Source organism: Myotis brandtii, unplaced genomic scaffold (assembly GCF_000412655.1).
Source record: "Myotis brandtii unplaced genomic scaffold, ASM41265v1 scaffold1163, whole genome shotgun sequence".
Lineage (NCBI taxonomy): Eukaryota > Metazoa > Chordata > Mammalia > Chiroptera > Vespertilionidae > Myotis > Myotis brandtii.
The window spans coordinates 426722-448345 of NW_005354025.1; the positions used below are offsets into that span (position 1 = coordinate 426722).

General features: G+C 45.1%; 1 protein-coding gene across 2 annotated transcripts in view; it reads right to left on the minus strand.

Moving 5' to 3' along the window:
- Positions 1-5388: 5388 nt before the first annotated feature.
- RPRD1B (regulation of nuclear pre-mRNA domain containing 1B) overlaps positions 5389-21624 on the minus strand; it is an 84567-nt gene continuing 68331 nt past the window's right edge. The window contains exon 7 of one of the 2 annotated variants that reach the window (XM_014528966.1): positions 5389-5514. In XM_014528966.1, coding sequence (XP_014384452.1) covers positions 5404-5514 — 111 coding nt within the window. In that variant the 3' untranslated portion in view covers positions 5389-5403. Of the gene's footprint in view, positions 5515-10447; positions 10481-21624 lie in introns of those variants that run through there. The other variant, XM_005858251.2, reaches the window with a different exon arrangement.

Here is a 21624-nt window from a genome sequence, read left to right on the forward strand (position 1 = left end):
CCCTGGTCAGGGCGCACAGGCAGGAGGCAACCAATTGATGTGTCTCTCTCACATCGATGTTTCTCTCTCTGTCTCTCCCCCTCCTTCCCACTCTCTCTAAAAATCAATGGAAAAATATCCTGGGGTGAGGATTAACAACAACAACAAAAAATGATGGCGTATCAGCCTTGAGAACACAGGATCTGTAATGACACGCAGCACCGTGCCTCTCACAGACCTCAAGTGGAGCAGAGGCAACAGACACAAAAGACTATTCTCAACAGAGTTCCGCTCACATGCAGTCCATGAGCAGGCGGAACTCATCTGTGTGTGAGAAGTCGGGCCGTGTTTTCCCTGGCGGCGGGGAGGCGGGAATGGGATGGTTTGATTTTCTTCATCTGGGTGCTAGGTAAACAGGCACTCAGACTGTGAAAATGTGCCAACTGTATTGTTATATAATGGTCCTCTCTTTGTATGTCTGGTCTACTTCCATAAAATTTCAAAACATTTGGTTTTCAGAGGTTCTAAACTTAAGTCCAGATGGGGGATGGAGGAGAGGGGCTCAGCTCCAGAGTTCTCTCCATTCTTCTTCTGGGAGAGGGATCCCAGTAGGTACACCTCCAGGGATACTGTGAGGCTTAAACAAGATGTTACGCATGTAAACACGAGACTGCAGGGCTAGGGCTTGTGCGTCTCATTTGCTGTGAACAGCGTGAGGCACGTCCGTCAGCAATGAACACGTTGAATGAGTGAACATAAAGCTGGGCTTTTGTCATCTCAGCCAATCTTCAGAACAGGCCATAGAGAGGATCATCCCATTTCCCCACTGGGGAAACCAAGGTGCAGAGATGTCAGACAGCTCACTCGACATCACCCAGCAAGCCAATGGTGGAGCAGGAATTAGAATCCATTGACCCTCTCAACCACAGCATCTCACAGAAAGACCTGGAAAGTGGAAGGGAGGACTTGATCCCCAGACCCCGGGCAATGGACATGGCAAGTCTTTCCCCATCAGCACCCCAGGGTCTGAGAAAGCCAGACTAGAAGCTGGGCTCATGAACAGTTACCACATGACCCAGCAACTCCACTCCAGGTATACACCCAGCAGGAATGAAACCATGTGACCACACAAAAATGTGTACAGGAATGTTCATAGCAGCATTATTCATAGTAGCCAAAAGTCCATCAACTGATGAATGTATAAATAAAATGTGGTATATCCCATAAAACAAAATATTCAGCAATAACAATGAGTGAAGTACCAGTACACGCTACAACATGGGTGAACCTTGAAAACATTATACTCAATGAAAGAAGCCAGTCACAAAAGACCCCATGTTGCATAATTTCATTTATATGAACTGTCCCAAAGAGGCAAATCTATATATATAAAAGGCTAATATGCAAAGTGTCCCCTCGGGAGTTCGACTGGGAGACCGGGAGTTCGATCACTCGCTATGATGTGTGCTGACTACCAGGGGCTGGGAATGAAGGAAGGTCCCAGCAGGCAGCTGGAAGGCCCCAATCGGCCCTGATCACCAGCCAGGCCTAGGGACCCTGCCCGTGCATGAATTTCGTGCACTGGGCCTCTAGTATATAGAGAAGAGAGTAGATTGGTGATTGCCTGGGGCTGGAGGGATTGAGGGACTGGGAGTGGGCAATGACTTAGGGTATGGGTTTTTTGGGGGTTTTTTTTGGGGGGGGGGAGGTAATAGCATTAAAGCAGATGGCCAGTGCGAGGTGAGATGTGCCGGGATAATGGGACCAGCACGGCAGTCATGAACAGGGTGCTTAGGGTATGGGTTTTTTGGTTTTTTTTTCGGGGGGGGGAGGGGGGAGAAGGTAATAGCATTAAAGCAGATGGCCAGTGCAAGGTGAGATGTGCCGGGAGAGACCAGGGCTCGGGATAATGGGACCAGCACGGCAGTCATGAACAGGGTGCCAGGCATCACCTGCACTAACTTGCTGGGCCCTCACAACATACTGTGAGCAGGAGCTGGCATTGCCTCCTCCACCCTGCAGGGAGGAAGCTGAGGCCCAGAGAGGTTACATGACATATCCAAGGTCACACAGCCAGAAAATAGTGGAGCCAGGACACCGACCAGGCAGGCTGGCCCCACAGCGTTTGCTCCTCACCTCCTGCTCTGTTGTTCTCTGTCACGTGACATGGGTTTATGAAATTAGAGGGTCTTTGACAAGGAAGTCAGAGAAGGCCTCTTTGAGAAGCTAATGAGAAAGCTGATCCCTTAAGGAAGAGGAGTTAGGCCAGGAAAGTGGGGTGGGCGGGGAGCAGAGGTGGCGAGGGCCAGGCAGAGGCCATTTCCCAGGAAGCCGATGACGCGGAGCTCTGGGACCCTCACTTGCACAGCCGGCCACACAGGAGGGTCTGAGGCAGCTGCTGCGGCTCCAGGCAGGACCGGAGCCAGGTCGCTATCAGGAAGCATTTCCATGTAAGCATTTCTGGGAGATCTCAGAAGAAAGGAATCTGAAGCTTGAAAATCCCCAGCAACTTGCTTTGATTTCTTTTCACATTCTTAATAAATATTCACTTTTTAAAAATACATATATTTTATTGATTTTTTACAGAGAGGAAGGGAGAGGGATAGAGAGTTAGAAACATGGATGAGAGAGAAACATCGATCAGCTGCCTCCTGCACACCCCCTACTGGGGATGTGCCTGCAACCAAGGTACATGCCCTTGACTGGAATCGAACCCAGGACCCTTCAGTCCGCAGGCCGACACTCTATCCACAGAGCCAAACCGGTCAGGGCTAAATATTCACTTTTGTACCCAATTTTATATTCATCATTTTATATCCTTTTTCTTAAAGATGGTGCCCCCAAATTAAAATGAAAACCATGGTGTTTTAATGGCAATCATGAGCCAGGGTGCCAAGCGTCCTCCCACCAGAGTGGGTAAAATAAAGAGCCCACACACAGTTTCAGTGGAGACATGGAACCAGGGACTGTCAGGAGAAGAGGGGAAGGGAAGGACCACCTTGGAAAGCTATCCGCAGTATCTTCTCAAGCAGACGAACGTTCGTTTCCTACGAGGCTGCAATTCCTCCCGTGATGTTTACCCAACAGAAATGCCGAGTCTGTGTGTCCTCCGAAAACATGTGCAAGAATGTCCATAGCAGCTTTTTCTTACAATATCCCAGAGTTGAAAACAACCTGAACATCCAGCGCTGGCAGGATGGTATGTACATTGCGGTATAGTCATTCAACATAACAGTATAAGGAGGAGAAAGGTCAAGCTGCAGCTATGTGCACGATTACTGGAATCTCACAAACACGTTCCAGAGAAGATGCCAGACAGGGGTGCACACTGAATGGTTTTGTTCCTATGAAGTTCACCGCCAGGAAAAACTCCTCGATGATGTGAGAAGCCAGGGGTTACCGTCAGGGGTCGGGTAGCAACCGGAAGGGGAGCCAGGGGAGCAGCTGAGGGCTGGTAATGGTCTGATTCTTGAGCTGGGGTGCTGGTTCGCACGGCGTGTTCAGTTTGGGGAATTCATGAGGTGTACGCTTACGGTGTGAGCCTTTTCTATATGCATGTTATACCTTAATGCGAATTTCCTCGATGTTATAAGCTTCAAGCCCCTGAAAACCTTGACGTTCCCCACCCCCACCCTTTAAAGACGTTTATAAGAGCCTAACTGATGACACACGCCGAGGAGCAAGATCTCACATGCTCTCCGACCTGTCCTTGGGATCAGAGCGGGATCTGGGTTTTATTCTTGTGAAGAGGTTTCCGCTGGAGGGAAGTGAGTGAAAGGTGATATGAGGGAGTAGCGGGGTGAAAGTGGGGACTTGGGCGTGACTATGGAGAGCCCCAGTGAGCGGAAGGGCAGAGAAGATTTCCTGGGTGGGATCTCAAGGGCAAGGCAGGCATAGAGGAGGTAGGGGTGGGTGGAGAGGGTTGTTTGGGCAACGATGGGGAACTGGAATAAGATAAGGGCAACTCGTGTGGGGGCCTAGAGGGTAGAGGGAGGTGTGGTCTCTGATGATTCTACAACCAGTCGGTCACCCTGGCACCACCAGGCCCGGCTCCACCTGGAAGCCAACGCTCCGTTGGCCAGCTCCCCCTTCATTCCTTCTCAGGGCTGGCCGGCCTCTCATGGAAACGCTAAGGGGCTCCCAGCCAGAGCTTGGCAGCCACCCGGATATTTACAGCCCTGGCATTTTGTCTCTCTCGGTCATGAACCTGGTTTTTCTTCTTCTCCTTTCCTGTTTTATTGACCCAAGCCTTTGCAGTGGACTTCAAGCTTGACGATGTTGTATCTTGTGTCATTGAGAGCCCGGTAGCCTTAGTGAAGGGGGTGTACTAGCCCGTTGTACAAATGAGGAGAGTGAGACCTGACCCAGTGAAGTGACTTGGGGCCAAGACTACCCACCCAATGAGAGGCAGAGCTAGATTTTAACAATAATAACAACAGCAGCAGACATGACTGAGCAACAAGTGGGGCCGGGTGCGGTGCTAAGCACTGTGCATCCATCCTGCCACCCATTCAGTCCTCACAACGACCCAGTGGGAAAAGTTGCAATTCTTATCAACCCCTTAAAAAAACTTTGTCTTGAAGTCTTACATACATATGCATAAAAGTGTACAGATTATAACAACCTGGAGAGTTTCCACAAACTGAACCCACCCATGTGGAAAAAAAAAATAGAGCAATTGATACAGCACCCAAAGCACAAGGGATAAAAGAGAAGACGGATAAAGTGGACTTCATAAACATTTAAAACTTTTGTATTTCAAAGAACACCATTAAAAATATTGCTAGAAATAAGAAGGGCGCTGTATAGAGTAAATGTTTTCATTTTCCAGAACATATAACTATTTTAATTTTCTGTAACCTAATGACATAGGTTCAAAATGTGCAAAACAAAAAATTGATAGAGCTCTAAGGAGAGATACACAAATTCAAATCATTGTGGAAGGTTCACTACATCTCTCTCAGTATTTGACAGAACATGAAGACAGAAAGTCAGTATGGATATAGAAGATGTATTTACTGGATAAGTTATACTGCAGTAACATAAAGATCCAAAGTCTTGGTGGCTTAATACCCCACAGGCTCATGTTTCACACGGAGTCCAGTGGAATCAGGCAATTGCCAGGGCTATTCTCCATGCAGTGACCCAGGGATCCAGGCTCTCCCATCACATGTTTCTGCCAATTTATCCTGTGGTTTCCGCAGATGCTTCTCAAGAAGAGAAAGTGGGAAGATAGCATGAGCTTTAAATGCCTCGGCCCAGAAGTTACATGTCTCACTTCCATTCACATCTCTTTTTATATATGTATATATATTGTTGATTTTAGAGAAAGAGGAAAGGAGAGAGATTGCATACATTGGTTGATTCTTGTATGTGCCCCAACTGAGAATTGAACCCACAACCTTGGCATATCAGGATGATGCTCTAACCAACTAAGCTATTCAGCCAGGGCCCATTTACATCTCTTAAGCTAGAACTGGTCACGTGGTCTCTTCTAGCTCCAAGGGTACTGAGAAACATAGTTTGCCAATGTCCCTAGAAAAGAGAGAGAACCAGGTAGGAGTGAGCATTTGCAAACTCTATTCACTGGATTTCAACAAAACAATGAACAAGCTTGACCTAATGGACATATATAGATAACTCTGCATCCAATACCTTATTTTCAAGCACATGTGACAATTTGCCAAATTTGACTATAACTTGGCTATAAAGCTGGTCTTATGAAATTTTAAAGAATCCAAATCACATGGAGCATGTTATCTAAACAGCTATTCATTATAACTGAAGTATAAGTCAATAATGAGATGATTCAAAATTTTCCATATGCTAAGGAATTTAAAAATATACTTCTAAATAACCCATGAATTAAAGAACTCATAAAGGAAGCCAGAAAATATTTGAATCAATTGATAACAAAGAAAATCCATATCAAAATTTGTAGGTGTAGGTAAATCAGTACATAGAAGGAAATTTTGTAGTTTTAAATGCATATGTCAGAGAAGAGCTGAAAATTGATAAAATAAACCTTTACCTCAAGAAGTTCGAAAAATAATATTAAAACAAATATAATGAAAGTAAGAAAAAGTAAGTAATAAAGGCAAGAACAGAAATGAATAAAATAAGAAAGCAAAAATTAAAACAGAGTTAATCCAACAAAGCCAAAAGTCGGATCTTTGAAAAGACAGCAAAATTGACAACCTCCTGAATAAAATTTCCCTAGAGAAAAACAGAAATGGCACACACACACACACACACACACACACACACAAACCCACACAATATTAGGAATTAAAAGTGGGATGTCACTATAGATGCTACCAACATTACAGAAAAAAGAGGATGTTTTGAACAACTTTGAGTCAATACATTTGAAAATTTAAATGAAATGAACATCCTAGAAAGGCATAAAATATTAATTTTGACTCAAGACAAAACAGAAAAACTAAGAAATCCTCTATCAGTGAAGGATTCTGAAATACCCTTTCCAAAAAGGAAACTTCAACTCTAGATCGCTTCACTGACAAGTTCCAACATCCAAAGATGACACAATTTTAGTCTTTGACAATCTCTTCCAAAGAAAAGAGAAAGAGGGGACAGCCCCCAATTCATTTTATAAGGCTAACATCACCTGCACACCAGAATAGGACAAAGATATGGGGACAGGGGGAAGAAAAGAAAAAAATTACAGGCCAATTTTGCTCGGAAACTTGAATGAAATATCCTTAATAAAGTGTTAATCACAAAAATCCATCAATCTATAAAAAAGTACCACAACCAAAATGGGCTAATCACAGGAACCCAAGGTTGATTTTTTTAAATTATATTTTATATTTATGGCAGACATTATTACATCCCCCCCCCTTTTCCCTCCTTTGCCCACCTCCATCCAAACCCCACCCTCCTCTCCCTCTGGCCCTCATCACATTGTTATCTGTGTCCATGGGCTGTGCATGTATGTTCTTTGGCTGTTCTCTTAATCTTCTTTCCATTCCATCCACTCCACCCACCTCCCTTCTGACATTTGTCTGTCTGTTCCATGTATCCATTCCTCGTGTTCTGTTTCATTCATCCATTTATTTTGTTCATTAGATTCCACATATAAGTGAGATCATATGGTATTTGTCTTTGTCTGACTGGCTTATTTCACTTAGCATAATAATCTCCAGGTCCATCCATGCTGTCACAAAAGGTAAGAATTCCTTCCTTTTTACAGCTGCATAGTATTCCGTTGTGTAAATGTACCACAGCTTTTTTACTAGTATCCAATCATCTACTGATGGACACTTGGGCTCTTTCCAGATCTTGCTTATAAACATAGGGGTGCATATATTTTTTCTGATTGGTGTTTTGGTATTCTTAGGACATATTCCCAGAAGTGGGATCACTGGGTCAAATGGCAGATACATTTTTTTTTAGGAACCTCCATATTGTTTTCCACAGTGGCTGCACCAGTCTGCATTCCCACCAGCAGTGAACTAGGGTTCCCTTTTCTCCACATCCTCACCAGCACTTGTTGTTTGTTGATTTATTGATGGTAGCCAATCTGGCAGGAGTGAGGTGATACCTCTTTGTAGTTTTAATTTGCATCTCTCTGATGATTAGTGATGTTGAGCATTTTTTCATATATCTATTGGCCCTATGTATATCCTCTTTGGAGAAGTGTCTATTCAGGTAGGTCCTTTGCTCATTTTTTAGTTGGATTGTTTGTCTTTTTGGTGTTGAGTTGTATAAGTTCTTTATATACTGTTTTGGAAATTAACCCCTTATCAGATGTATCATTGGCAAAAATGTTCTCTCATACAATGCGTTCTCTTTTTCGTTAGTGGTTTCTTTTGCAGTGTAAAAGCTTTTTAGTTTGATGTAGTCCCGTTTGTTTATTTTTTCCTTTGTTTCCCTTGCCTAAGAGACATATTGGCAAAAATACTGCTATGAGAGATGTCTGAGATTTTACTACCTGTATATTCTAGGATTTTTATGGTTTCATGACTTAAATTTAAGTCTTTTATCCATTTTGAGTTTATTCTTGTGTATGGTGTAAGTTGGTGGTCTAGTTTCATTTTTTGCATGTATCTGTCCATTTTTTGCATATATCTGTCCAATTTTTGCAACACCATTTATTGAAGAGACTGTCTTTACTCCATTGTGTGCTCTTACCTCCTTCATCAAATATTAATTGAGCATAATGGCTTGGGTCAATTTCTGGGTTCTCTGTTCTGTTCCATTGATCTATATGCCTGTTCTTGTGCCAGTACCCGGCTGTTTTGATTACAATGGCTTTGATATCCAGTATTGTGATCCCTTCAACTGCATTCTTCTTTCTCAAGATTGCTGAGGCTCCATTCATGTAATTCAGCACATAAACTGATTAAAGGACAAAAAACAACATGCAAAAGACCATTTGATAAAATATTGATATCTATTCATGATTTTAAAATTAAAAAATAATGTGGGAAATTATTAATAGAAGACAATTTCTTTACTCTAATAAAGATTATGTCTGCAGCTAATAATTAATGGTAAAATATTGCAAGCTTCTCTTTTTGAGACCAGAGACAAGTCAAGGATGTTCACAGCACCCATTTTTTTCAACATTTTATTGGAGGTCTCACTAGTGCAGTTAGGTGAGAAAAAGAAATAAAAGGGGCAAGATTTGGAGAAGAAATAAGTCATCTTTCAAAAGTGTGGACAAAAGAGGGTTCTACAGAAAGTAAGCTCACAGGGTGATCTGATCATAAATTCCTAAGTAGGCAGGTCTGGTGAGCAGTCTTGCCCCAGGCCCAAAACTTCTTTAGTAAAAGGTTTATCTTTGCTTTCAGCAAGCCCTGTCCATCGTTCTTGTGCATGGAGGTTAACACACCTTTAACATGCCAGAGTAATTGTCTTTCCAGACCCCTGGGAAGCAACCACCCTCAAGGAAGCACATAATTTTGCTAACTATCCCATAATCCAATCCCTGCCTGGTTTTCCCCCACCTTCGTGGAATCTTCCTTTCATTCCCTCCTTAACTCCCAATGCATAAAAGAAGCTGTGGAGCCCTGGCCGGTGTGGCTCAGAGTTTTGGCCGAAGCATCAAAAGTCTGGGGTTCAATTTCTGGTCAAGGTCACGTTCTTGGGTTACAGATTCAATCCCCGCCCAGGTTGGGGAGCATACAGGAGGCAATCAATCTCTCTATCTCTCTTCCTCTCCCTTTGCCTCTTCCACTGTCTAAAAATCAATGGGAAAAAAAATATCCTCAGGTGAGGATTAACAAAACAAAATTAAGAGTGGATATGTAAGGCGAGGACAAGTTCCCTAGAGGGAGGCAGGGGTGGGGGTGAGGTGGGGTTTTATATGCAGATTACCTCAATAGTATGGATCAGGAAATTCCAGACTGGAATGGATTAGTAAAATTCCACTCCTAGAAGAGGTTGAAACTCCAATTAGATTAGGTATTACATCTAAATTTGGTATCATGGGCTTTTAGCACAAGTGACTTCATTTTGGCCTGTGGCTTTTCTTTTTAACATGAAAGGAACCACTAAATCCTTCCCCATTTCAATTTCATCATGAACAAAAGGAAAACAGCCTTTAACTTGAAATGAAAACTATAGTTTTAAATCATTTGGTTTTAAGACTGGACATGGTGTTCAACATCTTGCTCCAGGTTGATTCAAGTGTTCCTTGAAGACTTAATTTTTTTCTTTTTATATATTCTTATTGATTTCAGAGAGGAAGGGAGAGAGAGAGGAAAACCCACAACGGTTATTTCTCTTCCCCTTTCCCCTGCCCCGGCCCCAGCAGACTTACTTCCTAGTCCAAGTTCTCTGGGGGGCACACAGCTCCCGCGAGGGTGGTGGGTGTTGGGCTGGGGCTTCTCCATAAACACAAAGGGTAAAGGTCACTCTGTTCGTAGGCTCCCTACTGCTAAGAGTCCTGGGTCTTCAACACCACAGACGCCGTTTACAAAGGCAAATCCTTGCACACATGGAGCACTTCCTAGGTGCCCAGCGTTGTGCTCAGGGCTGTCTGCGTTTGACTTCTCCAAGTCACCCATCCATCCCAGGAGGTGGGTCTATTATTAGCTCCCTGGGTCCCACAGTAAGTGGGACTTGGGACTGGAACATTGTCAGTTCAGACCACACATTCTGAAACCCCACGCTACCTGGTTGCCACACGCAGCAGTAGAGCTGCTTTCTTTGGAGTCAGGCAGCCTTGCACTTTCCAGCCACATGACCTTGGACCTCGGTTTTCTCACGTGCAGAATGGGGCTCAGAGGCATTTCTGCTTCTCAGGGTCATTGAGAAGGGTTATCAATGAATGAGATGCTGAATGTAAGGGCTCATCATACAAGGTGCTCCAGACATGTTGGTTGTGGTTATTGGCAGTTTCTGGGGTCTGGACTCTCACCACAGTGGAGCTGGAGCCATGAGCTTGGGAAGATGCTGCAACCCCGGAGCTGAGGCAGCCTGATCCTGCCAGGGAACGGCCATGGCCAAACCGGCACTACTTGCAGCTGGCGCACTGTGGACAGATGCAGAGAGGCGAGGCTGTTAATAAATCTGTCGGTTTCCAGGATGCCCCGCTCCGGGCCCCTGCTCTGACAGGCACCACAGGATGGGGGGATGGGGGAGGGTAGCTGGCAGCAGACCCAAGTGTTGGCTGAGCCGCTAGATAATCTCTAATGGACTGTCTCTGGAGCTGGAGGCATTAACCTTGCTCCCCCCAACCCCTGCCCTCCAGGCCTAGGCTCTGGGGTTAACCCCTTTCTTCCCAGCCCCAGGGGAGCTGAGAGCACAGCTTGTGTGAAGGAGGGCTGTATTGATTATCTATTGCCACCTAAGAGATTACCCCCAAACCTAGCAGCTGGGAGTAACGAACATTAGCTCGCAGCTTCTGTGTGGTGGGAATCTGAAAGTGGCTTCCCTGGGTGGTTCTGACTCAAGGTTTTTCACGAGGTTGCAATCAAGGTGTTGGCCTTGGTGTCAGTCATCTCTCAAGGCTTGACGGGGCGGGGGGATCTGATTCCAAACTCACGTAGCTGTTGGCAGGCCTCCCTCCCCAAGAGCCATTCCCAAGAGCACTCACACGGGCCTCCCCACAGGGCCACCTCTTCTTGTCAAAAAAGCTGGCCTCCCCCCACGCCAGCAATGAAGAGAGAGCAAGAGGGGCACCCACCATGGAAGGCACAGTCCCTTTATAACCCAGCCTCTTCATCCATCACCACTGACATACTGTGTTTGTTCACTGCAAGTCACTGAGTCCAGTCCACACTCAGGAGGGAATGACACAGGGTGTGAAAAACAGGAGTAGGGGACCACTGGGGCATCTCAGAGGCTGCTGCCTCAGGGGCTGCTCCTGGGACACACACAGACCTAAGTCCGGCTCACCTCCAGGTGCTCCTGCCCAGAGAGCCAGGAATTGGTCTCAACTTTTCATCCCACCTATTGCCAAGCCTTGTTGGTTCAATAACCTAAATAGCTCTCAAGTCTGACCACTTGCTCTCTCTTGACTGTCATGGCTCCAGCCAGGCCCCCATTGTATTGCACCTGGGTGTGGCCACCATGTCACCACTTCCACACTTGGCCCCCTGCATGTATTCTGCTCCCTTCGATCACCACCCATCCCTATCACCGTCATCTGAGTCTTCCTAATAATAGTCAGCGGAGTCTTTTCCGATTGGACCATGTCTTTCCTTGCTGAAAACCCTTCTGAGGCTTCCCACAGTCTCAGCACGAAGACCCACGTTCTCTCCATAGACAACAAGACTCTGCGAGGTCTGGCTCACCGGAACCTCGACAGCCTCACCTCGCAACACTGTCTTCTTTCAGTGCCTTGAACGTGCTTTGTGCCCTCCTGGCACAGACTTGGCGCATGCTGTTCCTCTCCCAGGAATGCTTTTCTTGTCCCGTTCACTTAGGTGACCCCTCATCACCCTCTGGATCTTGGCTCGAGAGTTGCTTCCTTGCACAAGCTGTCCCCATCCAGCCCTCACTTGGCTCAGTCTCCTGTTGAAAACTCGACCTCATGTCATAGCACTTTGCTAGGCACACTGTTCTCTATCTGACTGGTCCCTGTCTGTGTCCCCTCACCAACACTGTACGTGCCACGAGGGCAGGGACTGTATATGGTTTTGCCAGCTGCATCCCTAGTGCCTATCACCAGTGGGTGCTTAAGAAACACCCATTGAACATTAAAAAAAAAAATCCTCACCCAAGGATATGTTTTTTAAAAATTGATTTTAGAGAGAGACGATGGGAGAGAAATATCGATGTGAGAGTTACACTGATCAGTTGCCTCCCATACACGCCCCAAGCAGGGATCAAACTCACCACCTCCGTATGTGTCCTGATCAGGAATCGAACCCGCAACCTTTTGGCGTATGGGTCAACGCTCCAACCAACTGAGCCACCCGCCAGGGCACATCTGTTGAATTTTTTAAAAATTAAAATTCTTGTGATAAAACCACAACTTTAAAAACATGGATTCATTACAATCACAGATCTCCAGGGCTCAAAGGGGGCTCAGAAACCTTTCCTTGTTTTTGGAAGAGGAAACTGAGGCCCAGGGACAGGGAAGGACTTCCCGGGCTGCAGGGTGAGTGAGAACAGAGAGGAGAAGCCAGTCCTCTGATGACCCCTCACCTGCCATTGTCCATCTGCCATTAGCCCCATTTGCCTATCACCACCTGGACTTCCCACTGGCACTTGGCAGATGCCAGCGATCACCTCCATTAGCCTTAAGGCCTTGGCACAGAGACCCTGAAACCTTGGGCAAAACCTCCTTTCTGGTAAATTCTTTTCTTAGTTTTGGAACTCCTTAAAAATGCATGAGTGGTCCTGAAAAACAGTCTTTTCACCCCAAATCAAGAACCAGCCCAGCTTTTGAAAAGTCAACATTTTGGGTTTCTCCCACATGGAGCCCTAACCATTTGAGCGGGCCAGGACGTGAGGTAATCTGGCCAATTGCAGAAGAAACTGAGGCCAGAGAAGGCCAGAGACTTTCCCAAGGTCACACACAAAATCAGTGGCAGGGCAGGGACTAGAACCGGGGCCTCCTCTTCTCATGCCAGCGCTCCTGTCTCTACAGCCGGCGGCAAGTAGGGGACCGGATTAACTTGAAGGCATCTGCAAACTCTGATCCGAGACTAACAGACCCTCCTTGGAAACGGGTCCTTCCTCAGACTATGGTCAGCTTTGCAGCGTCTTAGATCCTCTGCGGAAAGTAACTCTCGACTTGCAAAAGTGGCCACCTGGCGATTCACAGCAAACAAGCAAATGCACTGATACTGCGAACAAACTGGTATTGCAAAAACAAAGTGGTACTGAAAAAATGCCCACCTGGTATTCAAATGACGTGCCAGTATTGAAAAAAAATGAGAGATTTTTACATACAAATCCAGGTTTCCACCTTCTCAAAGAAAAATCAGACAATCTGGCAACGCTTGCTCTGCCTCCTGTCATGCGGACACTTGGCTGAACTGCATAGCGGTTGTCACACACTCACCTGCCCACGGCTGCCCAAACTCCCTCCTTTCCGTTGCCTTCCCAGGCCACGAGGCATTAGAGTTTGTGGCATCTATTCTACTGGATTTGAGGCTCCCTGGAGAAGTGGTCCCATAGGTTCTGTTTGATGTCTCCAGGGACAGGGAGCTCAATGCCAGTCTGCTCCAAGGCTGGTCAAGGAGATGGTGGTGGGGAGGGAGAGCTGGATTTGAATCACGGTGTATCTGAATCCATGAATAACAGGTCATGCCAGAATGTAATTCCAGAGCCTAATAAACGTTAATTGCCTCATAACCAGGTCTCTCCATGCTTGTTTTGGCTGAGGCAGGTACTAAAGCCACTCTTGGGAATGACTTCACAGACTTCTAGTCCATCGAAATGAAGTCCAGATGCCATTGCATTCTGGGCAAACCAGGGGCTAGGTCTGGATAGCCCTTTTGAAGTTGCAAGGCCAGCTGCCGCTGATATCAAAAAAGGGGTTGCAGGTCCACCTTTGGATTCTTGAGCAATGACAGCTCTCAAATTGCCTTTGTGACCTTGCCAGGAGCTGTCACCACCACCCATGTTTCATAATCTATGGGAGGAGTGGGGCGGGGGGGCCTTCTAGCAATGTGAGGCCGCTGAGCACTTCATCAAGAGGCAGAATCAGGGCAGATACTCTTAATCGAGTTCTTGGCAAGCGTCACACTGGAACTTTAAAATAGCGATGGCTTTGTTCCCACCACACTTATCAGTAACCATATCTCCATGCCAACAGAATCATTAGAGGCCAGGACTATTAGCTCTGGGAGGAACCCATGTGTTTTATCTTGTCCAACTCTCTACCTTCGTCGAGAAGCTCCCTATAGCACCCTAGACAAGAAGGGTAGGCCAGCCCTGCAGAGCAACAAGTCTTCCTGATGAGTCAGAAGCCCTCCCTACTAACACTTCCATCTCCTGCCCTCAGAGCAAAAGCCATGCTCACCTTCACCTACAGCCCATGAGCACCACCAGACTTGCCCTCCCCTTGTCTGCAGACAATCCACTCCAGGACATCTATTCCTTCCTGGGGGGGCTTGAATTTAAATTTGAGCCTGGCCACCCTCCTGCAATTAGCCAGTGTCCCTCTTCAGCACCTGCACAACAGTGGTAACTTAAGAGGACATAGTTCTTGCTCCAGGACCTACAGGGAAGTAAGGCTGAGCCCAGCTGTGCCACATCCTAGGCTCACATGCCCAGTGTTTCACAGATTGTCTCATATCAGCAAACAGATTTTATTTATTTAACAAATACTTAGTTGGCTTAGCTTACTTTAGCGATATGATTCATTAAATCCCCAATGACCTTCTAAGAGAGAGTCCATTATTCTCATCCCCAGTGTACAGATGCTAAAACCAAGACAAGGGAGGTGAATCCACTCGGCCAAAGTGCCAGTTAAGTGAGGACATGTGGACTCGGACACAGATCATTGGAGTCTGGAGCTGGTGCTCGTTACCTGTCTTTGTCGTGGTCGGTGTTGGACATGGGGATGAAGGCCTCCAGGGAGACCAGGGAACACCCAGTCTTCCTGATAAGTCAGCCCCACCCTGACTTCTCTGCAGTGATGGAGTTGGGACTTCACTTGAGTTCCAAATTCAGGGCTCTTTGCTCTGGCCTAGAGCAAGCTGAGTGGACTAATCTGATTTAACTGAAGTGGAATTCCCCAGGGTAGCAGTATCACCAGATCCTATTCAGAGGAGTGGCTGGCTTGGATTCCACATGCATATCTGACAGGACACAATTATCCAGCGGGTTCCTGGGCCAGGGAGAGAACTACCCAACCTAGGCATCTGATATATTTTTTTTATTTTTATTTTTTATAAATCTTTACTGTTGAAAGTATTACATGCACCCCCCTCCCAGGCCTTCACCACCCTATTGTCTGTGGCCATGGGTTATGCATACAAGGTCTTTGGTTGATTACCTCCCACCCAGCCACCCTCCCCGCCTTCCCTCTGAGATCCCACACTCTGTTCCATGCTTCCATGTCTCTTGGAACCTGGGACCTGAAACATTTCCTACTGGGGATCAAGCCACTCCATTCATCAGTTTATTAATTAGATCCCACATATGAGTGAGATCTTGTGATACTTGTCTTTCTCTGACTGACTTATTTCACTTAGCATGATACTCTCCAGGTCCCTCCATGCTGTCTCAGAGGGTAAGATATTCTTCTTTTTCACTGCTGCATAGTATTCCATGGTGTAAATGTACCACAGCATGTTTATCCACTCATCTTCTGATGGGCACCTGGGCTGTTTCCAGATCCTAGCTATTGTAAATTGTGCCGCTATGCACATAGGGGTGCACACATTCTTTCTGTAGGTATCTGACATTTTAAAAGTGCACATGTCAGAAGACCCATTCCCCAGCACTACTCATGGGGGACCCAAGTCCTTCTGATTGAGGCCCCCAAAATAAAATAAACAAAAGTTTATTTTAGGAACATGTTAGGAAATACATGGACACTTCATTAATTCATAGCCCAGTAATCTAGAAGTCATCATTAATCCAAATGTGGGCAAACACTTTCTTATAAAGGGCCAGGTAGTAAATATGTTGAGAAAGGCAGCCATACATGCCTGGTGACCCTTGAACAATTGCATAAGAGTGTACCTGGGACTTGAAACATTTCCTTACAAGTGAGGAGCTCTCACTGCCTGTGCTGGTATATCACCTTATTTGGAAGTATTTTTCCCCCACTAGCAGGCTGGATGGGTACTGCTTTGCTCTGCATAAGCATGTGCATCAGATGGCACCAGGCCAACCCTACTGCTGCATCTGTTCCCAGCAGAGAGAGGGAAAGAGAGAGAAACATCAATTTGTGAGAAAAACATCAATCAGTTGCCTCCCACACACGCCTTGACCGAGGATTGAACCTGTAAACTGGGTATATTTCCTGACTGGGATTGACAGGGTTTAAAGATATCATGCCATTCTTTTTTGGCTTGCATAATTTCTGACGAGAAGTCTGCTGCCATTCTGATCTTTGTTCTTCTGTATATGTTTCTTTTTAGTCTTTATCACTGGTTCAGCAATTTGACTATGTGTCTTAGCATGTGTAGGTTTTTTTAAATGTATTCTTCCTGGGGTTTACTGAGTTTCTTGGATCTATGACTTTATAGTTTTCATCATATTTTGGAAATTAACATTATTTCTTCAAATACATATTTTTAAAATTACATTTTTATTGATTTCAGAGAGGAAGGGAGAAGGGGAGAGAGATAGAAACATCAATGGAGAGAATCATTGAGTAACTGCCTCCTGCACGCCCCCTACTAGGGATCAAGCCTGCAACCCACGTATGTGCCCTGACTAGTAATGGAACCATGATGCTCAACCACTGAGCCAATAAGCCGGGCTCTTCAAATATGTTTTCTATCTCTTTCCCTCTTTCCTCTCATAGCATATATTTTTGACACTCAGTATTATCCCCTCGGGTTGCTATTTACTCCTTTAATTTCACTGATCTTTTCTTCTGCAGCATCCAATATGCTGTTAATCCCACTGTTTATTTTAATTTCAGATATTGTATTTTCATTTCTAAAAATTTAATTTGGATTTTAAAAAATATATATATATATCTCCTATGTCTTTCCTTATTATGTTTGTTTTCCTTTATATCCTTTATTATTCCTTATATGAATAATAGCTGTTTAATGTCTTTGTTGGTTAATTTTATAGTGTATCATTTAGGACCTATGGATTTATTTTTTCTCCTGGCTCTAGTCATTCTTTTATTTGCATGCCTGCCGATTATTTGTTGAATGTCGAACATAGTAAATTTTACATTGTTGAATCCTGGGTTTTGCTGTGTTTCTTCGAACAGTTTTGGACTTTATTCCACCAAAAAATTATTTGCAGATCAGATTGAGGCTAATTATTTTATACTGGCAGATTGAGAGCAGCCTTTCCTGTAGTGGTAATGTAGCCCCACTACAAAGACATGACCTTTTTTTGAGGATTCTATGCTGGGGCTGACCAGCCGCCCCTGAACGACAGATGAACAGATTACTCCCACACAGTTTCACTGTGAAAGAGAGGGCTAAGGGGCCGCCTGGCTGATAGCAACCAGGCAGCCTTGATTGCCTGTCTTGTTAGGCTTTTATTCAAATTTTTATCTTTAGATACAATCAGTAGAGTGAGTTATCTTTGGAGGACACATGTGTTTACATTGTCCTCTAGGCAAGGGCATCCAGGGATTAAGCATAAGGATTCCAGTAAACCCCCGGGGGCGGGGGGGTCTGCATATGCACAGGCTTGTTTGGAAAGGTCAAGGAATAATTAGGGGTGCTGCCTTCGACACTCCCCCAAATCCCCTCTAAGTCTGGTTTCTGATAAACAGGGCAGGCAGTCCTCCACACACTTCCCTTTTCTCAGAATGTCCTCCTTACAGTTTTCAAAGTCTTGTGTGCTCCCCAACAATTCTACTTCATGCCTCTCCACTCTAGCTAACAGAAACTCTATTCCCAGAGGTAGTGAGCTCTGGGAATTATTTGGCCTACTGCTTTCATTTGTTCTTTCCCTGGTCTGATGGAGTTTCATCCCACACATGTCCTAATCAGAACTCACTTAAGGATCAAGATTTTCAAAGCTCTGTCTCTGTGCAGCTACCTCTTCTTTGTTACTTCTCCCTGCAAATTCTAACCACATCAGCCTTCCTGAACTCTGATCTCTGTCTCCTCAATTCAGTGACACAGTGGGCCTCAGGCTCCCATCTCTGTGCTGCAGGTTGGAGGCACCTTCAGTGAGGAAGATGGGTAATCCCCTCTTCTGTCAGGGCTCACAGTTCTCTACTTCCTGATGTCCAGTGTCTGAAAACATTTGTTTTATAGATCTTATCTGCATTTTTAGTTGTTTATGGTGGAGGGAAATTCCCATAGCACTCAATCCTTCATGGGTTGAACTTTATACTAGTTCTTTTCGTTATTGGTTTATGTTTTAAAATATCATTTAACTAATAGATGGTGATTCATTAAAGATTGTTAGAGACCTTTAAGAAAATTGTGTTTGGAGTTAGTTCATTAATATTTCTGTTTTACAACTCTACCAGAAATCCAGGCTCTGTCAAGATTGTTATAAAATGTTGAGCTAGGAAATGATCTTCAAGGCTAACCTTATTAATCAAAAATTAATTTATTATAGGCATACCTTGGTTTATTGCATTTCACTTTATTGTACTTCACAGATATTGCAATTTTTACAAGCTGAAGGTATGTGGCAACCCTGGGTTGAGCAAGTCTAGTGGCACCATTTTTCCAACAGGCTCAGATGATGCTTAGCATTTTTTAGCAATAGAGTATTTTTTAATCAGGTATGTACATTGCTTTTTTTTTTTAGACATAATGCTATTGCACACTTTAATAGACTACAGGATAGTGTAAATATAACTTTTATATGCACCAGAAACCAAAAACTTTGTGACTCATTTTATTGCCATATTCATTTTATTGTGGTAGTCTGGAACCAAATCCACAATTATGTCCCTAGCACACCTGTACTTAAGTTAATTTCTTAATTTCGCTTTTAAAAGTGTTCAAAATTTTTACAAAAGTGGCAAGACCATTTCAAGGGAAATAATAATATCTTCAACAAATTGTGCTGAGACAACTAAATATCCACATGCAAGAATAAAGTCGAACTCTAATCTCATACCATATACAAAGGTTAACTCAAAATGGATCAAACACCTAAATATAAGAGCTAAAAGTATAAAATCCTAAAAGAAAATACAGGAGTAAATCTTCATGACCTTGGATTTGGCAATGTTTACTTAGATGTGAGGCCAAAAGCATAAGCAACAAAAGAAAATTTAATTAATTAAAAATTAATATTGAATTCATCAAAGGATACTATCACAGAGTGAAAAGACACCCACAGGGTGAGTGAAAATATTTGCGAATCATGTATGTGATAAGGGCCTGTTATCCAGGACACATATAGAACCCTTACAACTCAACAACCCACTTAAAAAATGGGCAAAGAATTTGAATAGACATCTCTTCAAAGAAGATATACAAACGGTCAACAAGCAAATAAGATGCCCAATGCCCTTAGTCGTGAGGGAAATGCAAATCAAAACCACAAGGAGATATCACATCATCTCCACTAAGATGGTTATTGTTATGGATTGAATCGTGTTCCCTCCCCAAAAGATATGTTGAACCAGTATCTGTAACTGTGACCTTATGTGGAAATTAGGCCTTTGCAGATTTAACCAAGTTAAGATGAGGTTATTTTTTTTTAAATATATTTTATTGATTTTTTACAGAGAGGAAGGGGAGAGATAGAGAGTTAGAAACATCGATGAGAGAGAAACATCGATCAGCTGCCTCCTGCACATCCCCCACTGGGGATATGCCCGAAACCAAGGTACATGCCCTTGACCGGAATCGAACCTGGGACCTTTCAGTCCGCAGGCCGATGCTCTTTCCACTGAGCCAAACCGGTTTCGGCAAGATGAGATTATTAAGGTGGATCTTAATCCAATATGACTGGTGTACTTACAAAAAGGAGGGAAATGTGGATAAAAACACAGAAGGAAGATGACCATGTGAAGACGGAGGCAGAAGTTAGTTACATTGCCACAGGCCAGGGAATGCCTGGGCTCCAAGAAGTTGGAAGAGGCACAAAGGACCCTCCCCTAGGCTTTGGAGGGAGCAGGGTTCTGCAAATGCCTTGGTTTTAGATTTCTAGCCTCCAGAACTGAGATAAGAAATTTGTTGTTTTAAGCCACCCAGTTTGTGGTACTTTATTACAGAGCCCTAGAGCACTGATACAGGTATAATTTTTAAAATGGAAATAACAAATGTTGGCAAATGGGGTGGTTAACTTTATGTGTCAACTTGGTAGGGCCATGGTGCCCAGATATTTGGTCAAACATTCTGGATGTTTCTGTGAAGATGTTTTTTGGGTGACATTACTGTGGGTGTTTCTCATCTAGTCAGTCAAAGATCTTAATACAAAGACTGACATTCCCTTGAGCAACAAGGAATTGCTGCCAGCAGACTGCCTTTGGACTTGAACTGCAACTCTTCCCTAGGCCTCTAGCTGCTGGCCCTACCCTGCAGACTTTGGACTTACCAAGCTTCTGTAGTTGTGTAAGCCAATTCCTTAAAATAAATCTATCTCTTTATATGCACACCCTGTTGGTTCTAATTCTCTGAAGCACTCTAATACAGCAAGGACATGGAGAAATTGGAACCTTCATACATTGCTGGTAGAAATAAAAATGGTGCAGCCACTGTGGAAAATCATTTGGTGATTCCTTAATGAGTTAAACAGAGTTACCATATGATGTACTAGGCATATTTCTACAAGAACTGAAAACAGGTGTACAAGAATGTTCATAGCAGCACTACTGACAATACCCAAAAGGTAGAAACAATCCAAATATCCATCAACTGATGGATAAATGTGGCATATCCATATAATGAAATATCCCATATAATAAAGAGGTAATATGCAAATTGACCATCACTCCAACACACAAGATGGCTGGCAGGGGAGGGCAGATGTGGGCAGTCAGGTCAGCAGGGGAGGGCAGTTGGGGGCGACCAGGCCGGCAGGGGAGGGCAGTTAGGGGTGACCAGGCCAGCAGGGGAGGGCAGTTAGGGGTGACCAGGCCAGCAGGGGAGGGCAGTTAGGGGTGACCAGGCCAGCAGGGGAGGGCAGTTAGGGGTGACCAGGCCAGCAGGGGAGGGCAGTTAGGGGTGACCAGGCCAGCAGGGGAGGGCAGTTAGGGGTGACCAGGCCAGCAGGGGAGGGCAGTTAGGGGTGACCAGGCCAGCAGGGGAGGGCAGTTAGGGGTGACCAGGCCAGCAGGGGAGGGCAGTTAGGGGTGACCAGGCCAGCAGGGGAGGGCAGTTAGGGGTGACCAGGCCAGCAGGGGAGGGCAGTTAGGGGTGACCAGGCCAGCAGGGGAGGGCAGTTAGGGGTGACCAGGCCAGCAGGGGAGGGCAGTTAGGGGTGACCAGGCCAGCAGGGGAGGGCAGTTAGGGGTGACCAGGCCAGCAGGGGAGGGCAGTTAGGGGTGACCAGGCCAGCAGGGGAGGGCAGTTAGGGGTGACCAGGCCAGCAGGGGAGGGCAGTTAGGGGTGACCAGGCCAGCAGGGGAGGGCAGTTAGGGGTGACCAGGCCAGCAGG